At 39.4% G+C, this 15,710-nt stretch overlaps 1 protein-coding gene across 2 annotated transcripts in view; it reads right to left on the bottom strand.

The window, feature by feature from the left end:
• The window catches only part of DMGDH (dimethylglycine dehydrogenase), a 66,184-nt gene that overhangs the window by 48,199 nt on the left and 2,275 nt on the right, over positions 1 to 15,710 (bottom strand). For both annotated transcript variants that reach the window (XM_033430084.2, XM_004270839.4), the window contains exons 3-5: positions 8,469 to 8,567; positions 5,965 to 6,129; positions 3,045 to 3,249 (exon numbers count right to left, since the gene is read on the bottom strand). In XM_033430084.2, coding sequence (XP_033285975.1) covers positions 3,045 to 3,249; positions 5,965 to 6,129; positions 8,469 to 8,567 — 469 coding nt within the window. The remainder of the gene's footprint in view (positions 1 to 3,044; positions 3,250 to 5,964; positions 6,130 to 8,468; positions 8,568 to 15,710) is intronic.

Here is a 15,710-nt window from a genome sequence, read left to right as displayed (position 1 = left end):
TGGGAAGTCAGTTTACCAGCAGAATGGGTGCTGGATGACTACAGAGCAAGTGAAAGGATATGGGGAATCTTAAGGCTGGTACCAAGAAGTTGTGACACTTGATGCTAGTGTTTCCCAGACCAGGGCACAGACTTTCAAGGAAATAATTATAATAATCATAAAAATTATCATTATTATACTTAATTTGTTTAGTGCTTTCTATGTGGTAGGACTTTTCTGGGTACTTTACATCATTTATGGATCAGAATAACTTGTTCAGATGGGAATTATTATCTCCATTTTACAAATGAGTAATTTGCCCAAGTCACACAGTTGGCAATAATGTGTCTCTGGTCGAGATAGCCCCACTGCCCTGGACAGTGCTGGAGACACATCAGGAAACTGATAAATTTCTGCTTTTAGACTTCCCTTTCCATGGATATCCTGAAGATTCAGCAGCCTTCTGTTATGACTCCATGTAAAGAAACTTTTAGCAGGTTATGGTACAATTGAGTAGATACATCATTGTTTTGGTTGTATTTCCAAGTCTATATCCTGGTTACTTTAATTAGGTTTCAGAGCTGCCTGAGGGCCTCACCTGAATTTATGAGACATCCTGGACTCACTGAGTAACTCTGGGAAACATTCCATCAGACACATCTTCTAAATCATGTTAGCACAACGCCTTCTGCAGATGGTTGCTTTTATTCATAAAATTAATCTTTGTTAGCTTTAATTCTAGAAAGGGGCATATCCAAAACTTCACCCCCAATTACTGAGGTTTACTTTTTGGGGAACTTCTATACTTTAAAGTTTTTTTTGAAAACAGACAGAAATAACTAAACACACACCCCTCCACACCTTCCACGGACTATTTATATGTGATCAGTTAGATTTTCTCCAATAACTTTTGCCCAGTGGAAGAGAAGAGATGGAGAAGAAAAAGGAAAAAAAATGATATGGGCCAGAGATGTGATCTGAATGATGTAAAGAACTGAGAATGGAGACCGTATAGTTCTTCATACAACTGTGAACAAGGAGCTGCCTGGAGTTACCAAGACCTGAGGATGGAACTCAGACGTGGCTGAGTTAAAGGCATCAGAAGCAAAGAATGAAGAAGGACAGCCTGAAGAACAGTTTTTCTGGTGCTGGTCTGGGATTTGTTTTCTGAGGCCAGTACCAGAAAAACTGTTCTCCAGGACCTCCTGCCATTGCCCTCCTCTGCCCTGATCACCCCACAAGATTGCCCAGCTGCACAGAATATTTCATCTGGCAACCAATGTCCTGGGCTTAGGTCAGATCTCTTTAGAAATTATTCTTTCTCTTCAGAGATTCCTTATTCCTCACAGATTGTGCTTTAGAAAACAAAATATTACAATGGCAATGAATCGTGCAAATAAATATTTATCCATTTTAGGAAAACAATAGATAAATGTGTTAAATTAAGGTTTTCTATGTTATTTGTCAAAATATCAGTTGGGAGTGTGTGGCTGCCTGAAGCACTGTGTTAAGAAAAATCGTGGGGTTTGTCCAAGTCTCTCTGAAATGAGTGCAGTGATCAATGAGCAATGTCTGACACAGGTGCTGGATATGAAGTCAGAGCATGTTTATTTAGTACTTGCTATCACTAGGAAAACAGTCAAATGTTTTTAGAGGCTGAATTCATGAGACCGTAAAGAAAGTTGCAAGATTACAAAGAATTTTTGCTACTTGTAAAAAAAAAGGATGAATGATTTCATTGCCTTGGATCTTCTAGGAGAATTTAGACGAGATGTACCCAAGGACAGTGGGAGATGGGGGGTGCCTGATGGGGATTTCCTTGGGGGTGGGCAAGTGAAATTCAAAAACAAAGCAAAGTTTTACGCCTTTGCTCTTATTTATTAGGTAAGTTGTTTTACATTATTTGGCATTTCAAATGATGTTAAAGAATGAATGAGATTTTATGCTTTTCAAATGCAGGGCATGGGTTAGAAAGATTCAGAAATACTAACTTAAACACTTAAATACTGAAGACATGACTTTTTCCAGGGCCACTAAAAATGGTTTGTTAAAAAATAACATCAATCAGAAGTTACGATTTAGAGGAAAGAATCCTAAGGGTATTTGTTTCTGGCATGTCCTCATGGGTATCATCCGATCTGATAAATAATAAAGATTTTTTTCATTTTGTAAATTTAAGCAATGACTCAAAGAACAGAACATAAGAAAATCAGTAGGTGCCTCATGTTTATTTTACGTTTTAAATTAACCATTATGAACTATAGATGAATATACATTATTAGCCCGGTTTAGATTACACAAGCAGTTTCATTTGCACAAGGATTTATTTTTATGTGTGATATTTGAAAATTACTTCATAGGCAAAGAACCTGATAGAAAGTATGTTAATTCAAGAATCAAAAGACCCAGGTTCAAGTCCTGGCTCTGACATAACTCTCACTTTGGCAATTAGTATAACCTTCTTGGACCTTGGTCTCCACAAATGGAAAATGAGTGAGTTGTTAGATTATCTCAAATATCCCTTTTGGTTTCATTACTCTGAGTCTAAATTGTAACAGAGCAACCTAAAGAAAAGATTATGAAATATATTTAATTACGTGCTGAAAGGAAAAGGGTTAAAAGGTTTTTGAACAGAGTAAAGTAATCAAAATAGATGAGAAAGAACACAAATAATCAACTCTGCTCCAAAAAACAAACTGAGAGCAAAGAGGATGCTCGTGAATTTGAACATTAGAATTTGGTTATTATTATAAAGAAAGTGTGAACACAGGTAGGTAAAAAAAGCATAATTTGGCAAAACGTTATCCGGAGCAGAATAAAATGGAGCATGGAGAAGAAAACCAACTCGCTATGGATAACCAAGGACAGAGTTATCTCACACAACAAGAGCAAAGTGATGGAGGGAGAGCTTTGTAGCTTAGAAACAGACAAAATGTTCACCATGGGAGTACCACAGTGTTTCATAACAATGTTCATAGTATAAAACATTACATTATGACTAAATATCTTATTTCTTTGCCACTCAAAAAAAAAAACAGTTTTTTTTTTTTTTAAATGACGCTTACCTGCAGCATTCACAATTCTATTTGCTCTCATAGATCCCTGTGGTGTTTCAACATCCCATGTTCCATCTGACTTGGGTTTCAAAGAAGTCACTGGTGCAGGATATTTTAAAAGGGCACCATATTTCCTAGCCCCAGCAGCCAGGGCCATAGTTAGAGAATAAGGATCAATGTGACCATCTCCAGGATTATACAGTCCAGCTAAAATCTAAATCGATCACAAAACAGTCAATATTCAAATGAATACATATACTCACTCAGTGTAACTGTATCCTGCCAGCAAATGTTTAGCAAAACTGGACTTGAAAAATGCATCATGGCATCAGATCGATCAGTCTCCACTTTTTTTCCCCTATGTCCAAGCTCAGAGCTAGGCAGGACTCACATGGAGAGCTAAGTAGACAGGCTATTTGACAGAGGTTTGCAATCGTCTCCAACATTCATTCTCCCCTCCCCCACAAAGCAATGGAAACCAAATGTTTATTTAGACACATAACCACTAAGAACAAAGAGTTTCCAATAGTTGGCAGCTACTAGTTCCAGATGGTAGCTAAAACTATCACTAAATTCTGGTCAATGAAATGCAAATGAAAGTGTCAAATGAAAGTGTCATGGTCACATGAACCATTTTAAGGAGACAACTGGCATATGACCTTTGTCCCTTCTTTGTCCCTTCCTCCATTCTGCTGTCTGGAATGCAGACATGATGGCTGGTGCTCTAGCTGCCATCTTGGAGTAAGAACAAAGGAGTCACATCCTATGAATGACAAAGCAATGATCCAGAAGGCAACTGGATCCCTGAAGTCTTCATGGATAAGAGCCACCATTCAGCCCTGGACTGCCAAAATGAAAGAGAAATAAACATCTATCTTGTTTAAGCATTATTATTTTGGTTTCTAACATTTTCAGTTAAATCTAATACTAATTGATTAATTATTTATATTTAATTGCTTAATACTGTTAATAGATTCACATGTTAAATATATATCTGGTGTCAGGAAAATGTATACTTGATTCAGTCATCAACAACTAGTTCTTAAATACCTACTTTGTGCTATGGCTTGAGGTACTGTGGGGAAACAAAGAAGAATAAAACTCAGATGAAACAAGGAGGGAGCACTGAAATAGTACAGTTAGTTCTCATCCATTCAACAAAAATCTATTAATCACCAAGTATGGTCAAGAGGCTTTTGTCAATTTTTTTTCTGCATCTGTTGAGATGATGATGTATTTTCGTCCTTTATTCTATTCATGCAATATTGCATTGATTGATTTTTAGATGTTAAACTAATCCTGCATAGCCAGGATAAATTCCACTTGGTTATGCTAAAAAAAATCCTTATTATATGTTGCTGAATTCAGTTTGCTAGTATTTTGTTGAGGACTTTTGCATCAATATTCATAAGAGATACAGGTCTTTCTTTTCTTGTGATGTCTTTGTCTAGTTTTGGTATCACAGCAATACATTCTGGCCTCACAGAATAAGTTGGGAAGTGTTCAATTCTCTTCTATTTTTGGAAGAGTTTGTGAAGAATTGTAGTAATTCTTCTTTAAATGTCTGGTAGAATTCACCAGTGAAACCATCTGGGCCCCAGCTTTTCTTTGTGGGAAGTTTTGGATTACTAATCCAATCTCTTGTTATAGGTTTAGTGCAAGAGACTTTTGGTTTTAATGGAATTTGTATTACTGTAGACTTCTAAACATCACTTTGGTGTTTTATAATGGATATGTCCTTATGCAGTGACCCTAGATCTATTTGATTTGGCACCCTGCCCAGAGCCAGAGAATACTCTTCCCACATATTTCCATTGCCCAATGTCCTTGTGAAAAATCTGTGATGTGAGAACTTCCAGCAGAGCATCCCAAGATTGACATATAAACAGATATAAGAATATCCTTCCTGGCAGTGGTGGCAGAATTTTAACGCAGACAATGCAATGCAACACCAATCTGCCACCACATTGGCATCACACAAAACTACTGAAAAGGGAGTGCCAGCAACCTGTCAAGACTCACAGGGGCTAACAACCCAGCTCCCAGAGCAACGCTATGAACCCTTAGGCGTCATAGATACTACACTGGGGAGAAACACAAGCCTCTGCTTCCCTGAACAGCTCCACCTTGTACCTTTAGGTAGCATAGGTACAAAGGAGTCAGAGAGCCTGGGTTCAAATCTCCTCCAGCTCTTTCTAGCTGGATGGGCTCAGGCCCACTATGTACACTATCTAAGCTGCAATTTCCTGTTTAGTAATAATCTATACCTTCTATTATTATTGTGAAGAGTAAATGAGATTATACATGTAAATGGCTTTGCATAATACCTAGTACATTAAGTATGTGCTGTAGTGTTAGGTAGTGCAGTATTAGTCATTGTTATTATTATTCAAATGAGATTACCACCCAGCAAAAAGACACTAAATTCCCAAGTGGATTTTCTCAGCTAAATTTGGTTAGATCAATACCTGTCAGGGTAGTACAGCTATGAGTTAGGTGATATCTGTGTAGCAATATAACATGTACTTCTACCTTTGATTTTATAAAAAAAATGTTAGTAACACAGTCTTTCTATACACACATTTGTCACGCCTGGTTATTGTCTTCTCTGCATTTCTCAAGCAGAAGGTTTATTATAGAAACCTCCAGATCTGGGGGACACAGTAATAGAGAGGTATTGAAAATGTTTCCTCAGTTGTAATAGGTAGAAAGCTAATAAGATTTTTCATTACCTTTACTGTATTTAGCAAACATAATAGCCCATCTTATAATTTACCCAAATTCCAGCATTAATCGTCTGATTTTGACATTCAAAATGTGTGCACTACGTTTTTTCTAATTAAATTTCTAAAATAACATTTTCTGATCTTAATTAAAATCAACAAATGGTAAAAAAAAAAAAAAAAAAAAATGCCCTTAGGATAAATACCTTATTCATGTTGAGTAAAGGAAACATCTCTTGTATTTTTTCAGGTTCAATAATATACTGTTCCGTTGCATGCCAGCCAGTCCGAGTCATTTGATATTTAAATTCATCTACCCTTACAGGAGTTGTAGCAATTCTGATACTACCTGGCTGATGGAATCCCACCACCTGTGATGACAATGCCAGTAAAAACTCATAAATCATTATTTGGCACTCGAACATGGTTCTTCTCCAGCACAATGAAAATGAAGGTGTGTAAGAAAAGAGATTCACTATGCAGTGAAAGTGATGGCTATATACCATATTTACATCATATGAAAAGATGTTCATTTTACAAATATTTACTAAGTGTCTCCTCTGTGCCAGGCACTATGCTAAGCCCCAGAGATGCTGTTGTGAACAAGACAGATGAAGAGCTTGCCTGGATGGAGCTTACAGTCTATAGGTGAAGATGGACAGCTAAATGCATAATTACAACATGAGATAGTGCTCATGTACAGAGTGGAAGAAAATTATGTGAAAAAAAGAAAGACAAAGGATTTGAAGAGGGAACATGAAGAATCAGAATGTTGCGGTGAGGAGATTAAGTGTGAATTGAAATAAACATTCATCTGGCATTTATTTATTTATTTATTTATTTTTGCGGTACGCGGGCCTCTCACCGCTGCGGCCTCTCCCGCCGCGGAGCACAGACCCCGGAACACAGGCCCAGCGGCCATGGCCCACGGGCCCAGCCCCTCCGCGGCATGCGGGATCCTCCCGGATCGGGGCACGAACCCGCATCCCCTGCATCGGCAGGCGGACTCCCAACCACTGCGCCACCAGGGAAGCCCTGGCATTTATTGAAGTCCTTTAGTTGGCCAAGCACTCAGCAAGGCCCTGGGTGACAGTGATCAAAGATGCAGTCATTATCTTCAAGTTGCTCGGACTCTGTAGGAAAGACCAATCAGTAAAGCAACAATCACAGTTGAGGGGGATTCGTAATATAAGAGGTATGTGTACACATGTTCTTAGAGCCAAGAGATATGCCCTCAGCTCCGCCTGACTGCTGCGTGAACAAAGTCAAGGATGGCTTCTCAAAGGAGACGCCCCCCGGGAAAGGGTGGAAGGCGAATGCTGAAATGGGGACCAGAGGGAATGCTGTCTCAGGCAGACAGCCCAGCTCATTCTAGAACTGTTTGCAATTAAGAATAGCTGAAGCATCTGAGCATAGCAAAGAGTGGCAAGAGAAAACATTGGAAAGGCAGGCAGGGCTTAGCTAATGAAGGCCCTTCTTCTTTGGCTTTTGTCCTGTAGACTGTGGGGAGCCATGTGATGGTTTTAGGCAAGGGCAATAGCATGAAAATTTTAAGCAGACTTCAGTCTTAGTCTATGGATACTCTTTGCCTGCCACTTTATTTTGAAAGTACTAATACAAATGAGAAGAAAGAAAAGTAAAAGTGAGGGGGGCTTCCCTGGTGGCACAGTGGTTGAGAATCTGCCTGCCAATGCAGGGGATATGAGTTCGAGCCCTGGTCTGGGAAGATCCCACATGCTGCCGAGCAACTGGGCCCGTGAGCCACAACTACTGAGCCTGCACGTCTGGAGCCTGTGCTCCGCAACAAGAGAGGCTGCGATAGTGAGAGGCCCGCGCACCGTGATGAAGAGTGGCCCCCACTTGCCGCAACTAGAGAAAACCCTTGCACAGAAACTAAGACACAACACAGCCATAAATAAATAAACAAACAAACAAACATATTTTTTAAAAAAAAGTGAGGGGCTTTTAGTGAAGTACTTTTCGAAGGCATGTGACAATCTGGCATGTACAGTTGTCAGATCCTTTGCAATCCAGTGCTGAAAGGCTGTGATATCTTAGTTTCTAGATATAGAAGCTGACTAAAGATATTTTTGAAAGCTGCTTTTTATTCTTTTCTCATTTAAAAACTCAGGAGGGCTTCCGTGGTGGAGCAGTGGTCGAGAATCTGCCTGCTAATGCAGGGGACACGGGTTCGAGCCCTGGTCTGGGAGGATCCCACATGCCACGGAGCAACTAGGCCCGTGAGCCACAACTGCTGAGCCTGCGCGTCTGGAGCCTGTGCTCCGCAACAAGAGAGTCCGCGATAGTGAGAGGCCCACGCACCGCGATGAAGAGTGGCCCCCGCTTGCCACAACTAGAGAAAGACCTCGCACAGAAACGAAGACCCAACACAGCAAAAATAAATAAATAAAATTAGTAAACTCCTACCCCCAACATCTTCTTTAAAAAAAATAAATAAATAAATATAAAATAAAATAAAAAATCAGGAGCAGGTAATTACATGGGTAATACACTTCAAGAAATTAAATTGATTGAAAAGCAAGCTCTAGAGGTTCTCATCTTAAACTCTCATCAGAGTTTTCTACCACATTTCACATGCCATGGCTGTCACTACACACAGCGATACATGATGATATCAAAATCCTTCAGTAATCTTATGTATCTCTGAGAAACTGACCTAAACAGACAATTTCAAGCTAAATGCATTTACCTGTCCGGTTTCTTCTTCCAGTTTCTCATAAAGTTTGATGCTATCATAATGTATTTTCTTTAAGTTTATTCCAGGATGAAAGTAAGTTGTTAAACCTGCCTTAAAAGTGGGGAGGAAAGGAAATACCGAAAAAAATTAACATTCTCAAAATGTTGACAGTTTATCTGTTAAGAAGTAATTTATTACTGGCAAGAAATTGGCAAGCACCAGCCAGTCCTCTGGGATGAGAACACATCAGCACGAGTTTGAATGCACATTGCATAAGGCTCGTGACAGTTATAAGCACCCACTTGAACCACATAAATAATGTGAGAGCCAGCCAACAAACATATATAGTCAATCCCTAAAAGTTATTAGGGAAAGGATTGTTTGCAGATTCAGAAACGGGATGACTTAGATGGAATCACTTAGGTTAGGAATGTACGCTATTAGGAAAAATATGGGGGGACGGCATACAATGTGGACTCAAACCAACAAAGCGTGTGTTCCCTTAAGGAGGACTATGAACAAGCAAGCAAAAAGTTTTCCTTGTCTCGATCCCCACCATTCCCTTGAATTGAGTGGCCCTCCTATTTTCTTTCTTGAAATTTCCAAAATTGAAGAAGTGGAACATTCCTAGGAATTAGAGCCTGTTGAGTGGTGAACAGACCTTTGTCATAGCTTAACCAGTTGATGAATGAGCACATAGATTATACCCCGCAAACATTTCCTGAATAAATATTGAATAATCACTCTCAGGAAAATATCTAAATATTACCTGCCAAACCCCTTTTTATCAACTCTGGCGGATGCAATATGGTATCCAGGCAAAGAATTCTAAGCAATGATATGAAGCAGGTTCTCTCAGTTAAGTGTCTGGGGCCCCATTCAGCAGCTAATTTATCCTGGAAAGCTCAACCGAATACAATCTGTTTAAAATAAAGTCTGTTTGGGAGTATTTATAAAGTTCTTCGTGTTGGGCATTTGGTTCTACTGATATCACTTATATGCAGAATCTAAAAAAAGTGATACAAATGAACTTATTTACAGAACAGACATAGACTCACAGACATAGAAAACAAACTAATGGTTACCAAAGGGGAAAGAGCCAGGGGAGGGATAAATTGGGAATTTGGGATTAACAGATACATACTACTATATATAAAATATTGATAGATAAACAATGAAGACCTACTATGTAGCACAGGGAACTATATTTAATATCTTATAATAACCTATCATAGAAAAGAATCTGAAAAAGAATATATATGTATGACTGAATCACTTCATTGTACGCCTGAAACTAACACAGCTTTGTAAATCAACTGTACTTCAATTAAAAAAAAAATCCGCCATTAAAGTTCATCAGTGATCCTTTATGGACCAGAATCCTTCTTGTCTATCAAGTACTTGTTCAAGCATCTGGCTACTTTTCTGAGACAAATGCTGGCCCAACGTCATAGGTCCTCTCATAGCACAGCCCCATAATGAGGCAACTGTGAGTCAGGCTCCCTAACTTTCAGCCAAATATCACATCCTTCTTTACATGCTTGGTATCTAGTGTGATATGAAGTTTTCTAGTTCAATAATAGAGAATCTCTGGCCTTCAGGCATCTTCTAGAGAACTCAATTTTGTTTTCGATATATCTCGTGTCAGTTGAGAAAATGGATATTCACAAGCCTGGGCCTAGGGTTCTGTTCACCATTCACTCCTCAAGATCCTCTAAGTTTAACCTAGGTAGAGCCAGACCACCCGAAAATGATATATCTACACTACATCAATCTTCTTCCCCACCCTGGAAAGCTGTTTTCATAGAATGAGTTAATGATCTCTCTTCTGAAAGGGTCACATCAGTTTGTTTTGTAAAGCTCTTACTCAAAACATTTAGCTCAATATCCTTTTTTTAGGGAATAAATTCTAGGAATTTCTGGTCAAGGAAAAATTGGTCTTTCTTACTGAAATGCTATAACTATTTCTACTGAACAATTCATACAACCCTAGTTTCCTCGCTGCCAGGACAGTCAGAAGTAAATCCTGAACTCAATTTTTTGTCAGGTATAAAATTACACATATATATATATAATTTTTGCATTCCTTACATTTTTTATCAACCAGTTTTTGTCTTTTAATCTGTGTTCAAAATTTGGGGTCAACCGTATCTGTGTTTTTATTGTGAGTTATTTGAATGTAATGTCCTGCATGGTATTTATTGTTAACTTGTGTGTCAGTCCTGTGGCATGGGGTGGAGGAAGGGTACAATGTTTTTCCTTTCTGGGCTCCAGCAAGGATATTTTAAGTGGGAAGTTTGAAGAAGAAGAAAAACACTGTTCTTATCCTTCAAGATTTTATAGTCTGATTGGGGTCATGAAACTTCCATACATGAAACAATGAAATCAAGAGCATAGGATTAAGTGTCAGAGCATAGAGAGAAAGACACAAGAACTAAGGGAACTAAGAGAAGATGCTGGACGGATCACAGAAGGCTTCATGGAGGACAGGCAGGGGCTTACTTTTGATTTGAAGAAAGAAAATGATTATAGTTGGTGGAGAAGATAAAAGAGGGAAGATGAAACACAGACAAGAATAATCATTAAGACAACAAGGTCCTATTGTATAGCACAGGGAACTATATCCAATATCCTGAGATAAACCATAATGGAAAAGAATATGAAAAAGAATATAAATATGTATAACTGAATCACTTTGCTGTACGGCAGAAATTACCACAATGTTGTAAATCAACTATACTTCAATTTAAAAAGAAGAATAATCATTAAGAATTATAACCCTTTGAATAAAATAAGAATATATAAATCCTTGTTGATATAAATAAATAAATAAGTAGGGAGAGTGGAAAGCTCTTCCTTCTAGCAGACTAACAATAAGTATGAAAGGAATGATGCAGTTAGAAAAATCATCCAATGCTAAAGCTAGTGATGTTCTCGCTCCCTTTAATAATCCTTCCCACTCTGTCATGAGCCTCTACAGCCTCAAAAAGCCCAGTGACTGACCTCAAGCCTTCCCATATCCCAGTGCTTCCATGTACTCGCATCCAATAAAAATATTTGAGCAAACCCACTAAAATATGTGTATTTCTTTATTCCCACATGACATATAAATATGTATTACTATATTAGCAGAGATCATAAAACACACAAAAACAACTGGAAATGAATTAAATGTTGTAAATAATTCTTACTTTATTGTGTAGAAAGGTTTCTGAATTTTAAAAATTTATTGTGTAGAAAAGCTTTTGAATATTAAGCTTATTAATATTTTAGCAAGGGCTATGTAATATTTTATATTACTAAAATATATATGTTGGATTAATGTTGGTAAAACAGCGATTTGAAGGTCTAATTTCTTGGTGTGTTTTCTCTTGTGATGGTTTGAATGGCTGTGATAGCTGAAGAAGCTATCTGTCAATGATACAAAGGTGTAAGTGGGAAAAGTGCCCCCTCTTGGCTGTACTCTCTGTATCTTGATGCCACTTCTTCCATTCCCATCACCACCTACCAAAAGGTATTTACTGAAATTTGACTATTAATGTTTCACGTTCTCTTGTACATCAGCTGTTATAAGTTAATTGGGAGGTACTGCATTATACATTTTAAAAAATGGGTACAAACCCACTGAAACTCCTCATTTGGGAAAATGTTAAATGGGTTTAAACTTAACTTTAAATTTATCTCTTGCATGTTTGAGAGTTTTTTCTAGGTGATACATATCATTTTGGCCAGAAAAATCTAATAATGATACCAACATTTCCAAACACCCCTTCTCAAAATGCTTTCTTTCCAACAGGACTATTTTCCAAAAATTATTTTTCACTTATTGTGAGCATTACCTTGACTTTGAAGGAATAAACTGCATCTATTGTTTTGTATGTATCTACTACATAGAATGACTGGCAGCCACTTCCATCACTACAAAGATCACCAAACTGGGGATACTTGTCTTTTTGTAAAAGAAAAACTTTTTTACAACTCTTGATTATTTTTCCGGGATAACCAACAAACCTCTGTGTAGTACAACACTCTCAAGGTCATTCCCTCTCCCTTTCATCACAAACAATATTATTTAAAGCCTTGTTTCTATAAAATCGATCATAACATTGATATCCTATAGCATGTGATCTGCAATATGTCATGACAGACTGAAGACAAAAGAAGGAATGGGGACGCTCCCATTGTGGAGCACCAACCCCTCCCTTAGGCAACATTGGTATCATACACAATATGTCACCCACATCAAAGGTGAGGGCTATTTATAAAGATTAGTAAAGCTTAATGTTTTTCTTATATTTTTAGATAAAAATAAACAGAGGGCTTCCCTGGTGGCAAAGTGGTTGAGAGTCTGCCTGCCAATGCAGGGGACACGGGTTCGTGCCCTGGTCCGGGAAGATCCCACATGCCGTGGAGTGGCTGGGCCCATAAGCCATGGCCACTGAGCCTGCGCGTCCGGAGCCTGTGCTCCGCAATGGGAGAGGCCACAACAGTGAGAGGCCCGTGTACTGCAAAAAATAAAATAAATAAATAAATAAAATAAAATAAACAGAAACATTGTTTCTGTTTCTAACATTGTCTTCCTACACCCCAAATGGATAATCTTGCATCTTTAGTCCTCAGCCCTCCAAAACATCCACTTTGACACCATTCCCAGGGGCAGCCTCTCCTGGGGACCCCATATGCCAAAACTGCTTCTTTGTCCATTCTCTCCCCTTTCCTTCCATCCTACAAGAAATGTTCTATATTAGCAGTATTATTGGGTGCTGACAAAACAGTCTCGTTAAAATCCAGCAAAACCTCAAGACTGTTGGATTTGTGATTCCATTTTGAATATTCACATTGCAAGCTGTGCCCCCCTCCCCAGCGCATCTGATTCCTGCATGTCCCAGAAATGTTTAGCCTTGAGCACATGTTATTCTTCAGTGAGACTGCCTTTATTTTTGTAGTCTGCCCCTTCAGCTGGCCCCCCAAAACGTCCACATTCTCATATCTGCTCCAAAATTTCTCTGTGTTAAAAAATGAATGGATAAAGAAAATGTGACATGTATATATATAATGGAATATTACTCAGCCATAAAAAAGAAGGAAATTCTGTCATTTGCAACAACATGGACGGAATTTGACAGCATTATGCTAAATAAAACAAGACAAAGAACTATAAATACCAAATACCATATGATCTCATTTACGTGAGGAATCTAAAAACAAACAAACAAAACAATGGAACTCAGAGATACAGAGAACAGATCGATGGTTGCTAGAGGCAGGGGTGGTGAGGGGGTGAAATGGGTGGAGGGGTCGAAAGGCACAAACTTCCGGTTATAAGATAAAGAAGTCCTGGGGATGGAACGTACAGCATGGTGACTACAGTTAACAATACTGTATTGTATATTTGAAAGTCGCTAAGAGAGTACATCTTAAAACTTCTCATCACAAGAAAAAAATTTTGTATCTACGTGGGGTAATGGATGTTAACCAGATTTATTGTGATCCTTTTGCAATATATACAAATATCAAATCATTATGTTCTGCATCTGAAACTATTATGTCAATTATATCTCAAAAAAATTCTAATCTGTGGCATTTCTTCAGGATGCTCTTTGGTGGGAGACCCCCTTGTTTGCAAGAAATCCTCTAATCAGCTTCCTAGGGCAATCCAGTTTTCTTTTCCTTTATTTGTAGGGGCCCAAATAACCTGGCTTCTGATACCTGAGTCCATCTTGAGCTCACCCTGCATGAATCTTATTTTGTGAACCAGAGCCTACTACTTTGTTCACAAAGCAGAAAAATGCCTTTTCCACTCATTCTGGTACCTCTCTGCTTAAGGGGAAATTAGTTTGCACAGTTAACTTTTAAGAAGAAGCCATCATCTTAAAAACTTTGCCCACTTTTCTTAAAAGACCTTACGCTAAGGATATGTTGCTTTATTGTTATTATTATTATTCATGGGATGTGTAAGAAGTAATATTCAGGGATTCTAGTTATTCTAGTAACTAAATTGGAGGTTACATCAAGTCAATCCACTATAAATGAACAAAAAAGTAATTAAAATATTACAGTGTACACCCTCCTTAACAATCCGTAAGTGTTAAAAGGGTATAAGCCCTCCCTCTCAGGAGATTCCCATTTGGCAAAATTTCCCTCTGCTGGGCTTCCCTGGCGGCGCAGTGGTTAAGAGTCCGCCTGCCAATGCAGGGGACGCGGGTTCGTGCCCAGGTCTGGGAAGATCCCACATGCCGCGGAGCGGCTAGGCCCGTGAGCCATGGCTGCTGAGCCTGCGCGTCCGGAGCCTGTGCTCCGCAACGGGAGAGGCCACAACAGTGAGGGGCCCGCACCACAAAAAATAAAATAAAATACGGCATTGTTAAAAAAAAATTTCCTTCTGCTTACATGCTCTTACCTGGAGAGCCTCATGGCCCCCTTGCTCCCTCACTCCTGCCCAGTCTCTGCTCAAGTGTCACCTTTTCGAAGTAGCCTCCAGGCTCCTCCACCCCCATCATTCTTCATCCCTTTACCCCGCTCCACTCTGCTGGCACCGATTACTCTAGAGCATCATTTGTGTTTTCTTCCATCTGCCCCCCCAGAATGTGGCTCCATGAGGGCAGGGGCTTTGTTTTGCACACTGCTGTGTCCTCACCTCCTAGAACAGTGCTGGCCTGACACAATATAGGCTCTTCATAAATATTTGTTGAAAGACTGACCGAATGTCCACTAAAAAGAAGTCATAGGAGAGCTGTGGCAGAAATGCAGGCTTTCTATTCCATGATAAAAGGAAATCTGCATAGAAAGTCTAGTTCAGGGAGGGGAGAAGAGCCAGAAGGGTCAGTGGCTTCCTGGGCCCCTCTCTCCAGGTAGCAGGAAGCAAGCTGAGGGAGAACTGCTGACACAAGAGACAAATGTGCCTATGGAGACTCAGAAAAGACACTAAGGGAGGACCAGGTAGCTGGGCCTCCCTCCCAGACTGAGAAGTGAGAGGGCTGGCAGGAGAAGAAAGAAGAGAAGCAGGGCTTGATGCCGTTTTTCTAGAAGTCTCCATCCAATTGGTGGGTGTGGTCTGACTATGTGACCACAGGGACTCTGGGGTGAACTGGGCTTAAGTCTGGGCATCAATCTCTCCGAAGCTCAGCTGGAGGCAGGAGATCCCACTCTATCCCTTACCATGAGCAGGTTCTGGGTGTCAAAAGGCCCCTAAAAGCAGGGTTCCCTCTTGTCTCAGTAGTGGAAAGCTAACGATGGAAAGGGATGACGAGCAGA

The sequence above is a fragment of the Orcinus orca genome, chromosome 3 (assembly GCF_937001465.1).
Source record: "Orcinus orca chromosome 3, mOrcOrc1.1, whole genome shotgun sequence".
Classification (NCBI taxonomy): Eukaryota; Metazoa; Chordata; class Mammalia; order Artiodactyla; family Delphinidae; genus Orcinus; species Orcinus orca.
The sequence above is the reverse complement of the archived record's forward strand: the minus strand, read 5'-3'. Positions and strand labels throughout refer to the sequence as shown.